The sequence below is a fragment of the Terrapene carolina genome, unplaced genomic scaffold (genome assembly GCF_002925995.2).
Source record: "Terrapene carolina triunguis isolate 2854851 unplaced genomic scaffold, T_m_triunguis-2.0 Scaffold31, whole genome shotgun sequence".
Lineage (NCBI taxonomy): Eukaryota > Metazoa > Chordata > Testudines > Emydidae > Terrapene > Terrapene triunguis.
Window position 1 is genome coordinate 1,265,716 of NW_020664382.1, and position 4,699 is coordinate 1,270,414.

At 41.8% G+C, this 4,699-nt stretch overlaps 1 protein-coding gene across 1 annotated transcript in view; it reads left to right on the forward strand.

Annotated features, from left to right (window-relative positions):
* The first annotated feature begins 2,320 nt into the window (after window positions 1–2,320).
* The window catches only part of LOC112111324 (trefoil factor 2-like), a 32,665-nt gene continuing 30,286 nt past the window's right edge, over window positions 2,321–4,699 (forward strand). Inside the window, exons 1-2 of the mRNA XM_029911569.1 lie at window positions 2,321–2,402; window positions 3,461–3,607. Of these exons, the coding sequence (XP_029767429.1) occupies window positions 2,321–2,402; window positions 3,461–3,607 (229 nt within the window). The remainder of the gene's footprint in view (window positions 2,403–3,460; window positions 3,608–4,699) is intronic.

Below are 4,699 nucleotides of genomic sequence, written 5' to 3' on the forward strand. Positions count from 1 at the left end.
GTTTTTTTTTTTTTTTTTTTTTTTTCTTGGGGCGGCAGAAATGCTGGAGCCGGCCCTGACTGTCTTTCGCTGGTGAACCTTGATCATCAGTATGTCTAGACCAGCACACCATTGAGGACGCCCAACCATCACTGCTGGACCAGTGAGAATCCCAGACTGATATATGTGAGATTCTACCCTGTCTTCCTTTTCCTTTGCGTCCACCACTACCTTCCTCTGGGGCTCTACCTGGTAGCTTTACACCTGAGCCAGAGACCGACCGCACCACATGGCACCAGAACAACAAGATGAAATGGCTCATTGAAGTCATTGATACCAAACTGGGAGGGATTGCAACTGCTTTGGAGGGCAGGGTCATAATTCAAAATGATCTGGACAAATTGGAGAAATGGTCTGAGGTAAACAGGATGAAGTTTAATAAAGACAAATGCAAAGTGCTCCACTTAGGAAGGAACAATCAGTTTAACAAATACAGAATGGGAAGAGACTGTCTAGGAAGGAGTACGGCAGAAAGGGATCTAGAGGTTATAGTGGACCACAAGCTAAATATGAGTCAACAGTGTGATGCTGTTGCAAAAAAAAGCAAACGTGATTCTGGGGTATATTAACAGGTGTGTTGTGAGCAAGACACGAGAAGTCATTCTTCCACTCTATTCTGCGCTGGTTAGGCCTCAACTGGAGTATTGTGTCCAGTTCTGGGCACCGCATTTCAAGAAAGATGTGGAGAAATTGGAGAGGGTCCAGAGAAGAGCAACAAGAATGATTAAAGGTCTTGAGAACATGACCTATGAAGGAAGGCTGAAAGAATTGGGTTTGTTTAGTTTGAAAAAGAGAAGACTGAGAGGGGACATGATAGCAGTTTTCAGTTATCTAAAAGGGTGTCATAAGGAGGAGGGAGAAAACTTGTTCACCTTAGTCTCTAAGGATAGAACAAGAAGCAATGGGCTTAAACTGCAGCAAGGGAGGTTTAGGTTGGACATTAGGAAAAAGTTCCTAACTGTCAGGGTGGTTAAACACTGGAATAAATTGCCTAGGGAGGTTGTGGAATCTCCATCTCTGGAGATATTTAAGAGTAGGTTAGATAAATGTCTATCAGGGATGGTCTAGACAGTATTTGGTCCTGCCATGAGGGCAGGGAACTGGACTTGATGACCTCTCGAGGTCCCTTCCAGTCCTAGAATCTATGAATCTATGAATAAGTCCGTGCAGCCTGAGAGAGATGGATAAAGGAGAGGGACCTGACCAGACCAGCCATATGACATCCCAGACCAGGGAAGTGAGTCAGAGTCCAGAGCAATAGCTGTCATGGCCAACCTGACAGCCCAAAGCATCCACCTGTGACTGACCAGCCCCTTTGTATTGTTAGAATGTCAACAAAAGCCTTATTTCTCCCACTTTTACTATCCTTTCTTTTTCTTTCTGTTTTGCCAGAGGCAGAAAAAGTAATCACCATTCTCAGAGGTCAACTCAATATACAACAGAACTAATCCTTTCTTCTCCACTAAGAAGGACTGTTTGGCGAAATACAAGACTCTAACCAATATCCTCGCTCTAAAGAGGACTTTGATAAATTTGGATTAAGTTTGTTTTGCATAACCACTCTATTGCAAGATGCTTTTTCTCTTGTGTGTCCTAATCAATACATTTCCAAACTTTGGCCTTTTTTTTTTTTTTTTTTTTTTTTTAGTGTTTGCACCATGGGATTAAGATGGCCAAGGTCTCTCTATTCATCATAACCCCAAACCATATTGGATTATTTGGTGTTGTACAGTGACAGGGTCAGGTTAATATTCCATTGATTTTAACACAACAGTTCTTTACTTCCTAATGTGACGTGGTTTCCTTTTCTACAGGCCAAATGGATGGTGAGCTATCCTCTCACTGGTTCAGGAGTGAATATCGCCTGGTCTGGGCCTTGGCCCAGTGGGAGTCTTGAAGCAGAAATTATATATTTGGAGGGAAAATATTGCTCTGGCAAGTTGTTTTATTAGAAATATATAGCAACAGTTTGAAGCTGCTCAGAGGTGTGGAATGTACTCAAGGAAATGAGCTTAGGTGAGGTGGTCAAAGGTGTATGATAAATGCAGTTTATCACAGAAGTTTGCATTTTATCAAATGGATATCAAATGATATCTATATTTGGTTAGATTTTCTAATCAAAAGAAAAAGATACTCTAGGTGGAGCATGGTCTGGGAAAGTGTTATCTGAACCTACTGCACAAACACAGAAGAGGATATAAAATGAACCCTTCTGAATGTGAGAGGTACTTATCCTAGATCCAAATTCTCTCTCTTTTCTTTTTGAGGACTCCAAACTGCAATGGAACAGAAGGGGATCCAGTTACTCTCAGTCATCCTCATTTTAGGGCTCAGTGCACTGACTGAAGGAGCAGAAGTCCCAGGTAAGTATATTTATTTGCTATTGCATTCAGAAGTACTTGCATGGGCCTGATCCTGCTGATTTCAAAGGCAGCAAGAGCAGATCTCCTATTTGTGTACAATAAAACATTAACATTTCATCTCAAGGTATTGTTCCATGATCCTGATCCGGCTGCTACTGAATTCAGTAGCAAAAATCCCACTGACTTCACTGGGAGCAAGATTAACTCTCATATTCTTAGCAAAATAAGCAGCAATCTACAAAAAGGAGTAGTAATAGACATCGAACCTGGTACTACCCATTAGAAAACCGGAAAGATCTTGCCTCACGATGGTCTACTGTAGCCAAGTCTCTCCAAAAAGCACACTGTTGTTTATTTTAACTTATACCACGCTGTTGTGCCAATACAAGCAGAAAGTTGTATATAATACTGCATAATCAGACAAAGAAATTCAATTAGACAACCCAAGAAAGGGGCTGCAATTAACTAGATTTGATGCATTTAGACAGTTTTTATTGAACCAATCTATTAGTGATGCCTCTACTGTAAGATTATAATGTTAAAATTCCAGCTATTACAATTTGCATCTGATCCCTTATTTTACAATAACCTGACTACCATGGTTTTGCATCTTCACAACTATACTAATTTGCACTGAACCCTTCTCTCTCTCTTTCTTTGTAAGAGATCAGCAAAGGTGTCAAAATTTGCTGGAACTGGAATAGTACATGATGTCACATTCTTACTCCTGGGCCTGATCCAAAGCTTACTGAAGTCAATGGGCCTCATTCCATTACCTGAATGGGCTTTGGAGTAGGACAGTAATGCTTAATGGGTGAAACCCTGGCCCCACTGAAGTCAATGGAACTTTGCCATTGACCTCAATGGAGCCAGTATCTTCATACTATTGAAAAGCTGTAGACCAAATGATTTCTGGCTTCAGTGGGTCATGGAGAATTTATGTTTGCAAGATTGTTTGAAACCAATGAAAGTGCCATTGATAAAAAAAAAAAACAAAAAAAAAACACTAATAAGGATAAAGAGAGAGATATGGTAACATTGATTTTTGTTCTAAACAGCTCCATGCCGATGTAAGATGGATCCAAAAACCAGAGCGAACTGCGGGCCTCCAGGAATCACTGCTGAGCAATGCGAGAATGCAGGATGCTGCTTCAGTTCAGAAGTTCCTGGCGTCCCCTGGTGCTTCGCTCCTCTCCCAAAGAAATGTAATGTACCTTTCTGAAACGTGTCTGATTTCCCTAGTGCTTAACTATGCAAAAATGTGTCCAGGTGGGAAACAGTGTTACTTACACAATAAGAAGGACAACCAAATGGGTGCAGACTTCTATTAGAACACTGCAAAGAGCAAGGACAGTGAAAAATACTATTGTAGGCAACATTCAATCTTACTTTCAAGTCTCCTACATCTCTATTTTTCTCAGATGCTCTACACCAGTCATTTGCTTTCTCTCCTGGATAGAAGTTAGCAAGTAACTAAAAGTGGCCCCCATCTGCAGCTTTGTTGACTAATGTTAGGAATGTCTTTGTTAATTTATATTTGTTTTCTAAGTGGCTATCCAGGGCTAGAGTTACCCCACATCAAATCTGATCCAAGGTCAGGAAAAAAAAATCTTTAAGGGGACCTGAGCCCATCTTTAACTGTTTAGTGCCTTCTGCAAAAGACCCCTAGGTCTATCTTCTCTCCAGTCTCTCCAAACTCCTGATACTTCTCTCCATTCTCACTCACTCCCCATTTTAACTCCAGTTTTCTGTTCTCCTCCTGTCCCCCGCACTCACTCACTGCATCCCTCCCATTATGATCTTCAGGTAAGATGCCCCAACTGCAGAACCTCAGCCTCTGCTTTAGCTTCTTCCTTGAATAAATTCTATGGGGGAGTCTAAGATCCTGTATTATTTTGTTTTTTTCCTTAAAATTTGAAAAGATGTTCCCAAATTTTGTCTCTAATGGACACCATACCTAACTGAATAGGAATTGTAGGGCCATGGCTCTGACCCTGCAACATGTAGCATATAGGGGAATTCTGCTGTGCTCACATGCTGCATATAGCAAGATTTGAGCCATGGATGTAACTCAAGACACTAAGGACTTGCCTGAGGAAACTATTGTATAGTGGTTTCAAGCTGGAGATAGAAACTCAGAGGTGAAAGTAAGCTGGTACGGTCTGGTACGGCGTACCGGCAAGAGCCAGTACACAGCCGACCATACCGGCAGGGGGCAGCTTCCCCAGGCCTGCAATTTAAAAGGGCCCTGGGCTTCGGGCAGCAGCCCCGGGCCCTTTAAATCGCTGCCAGAGCCA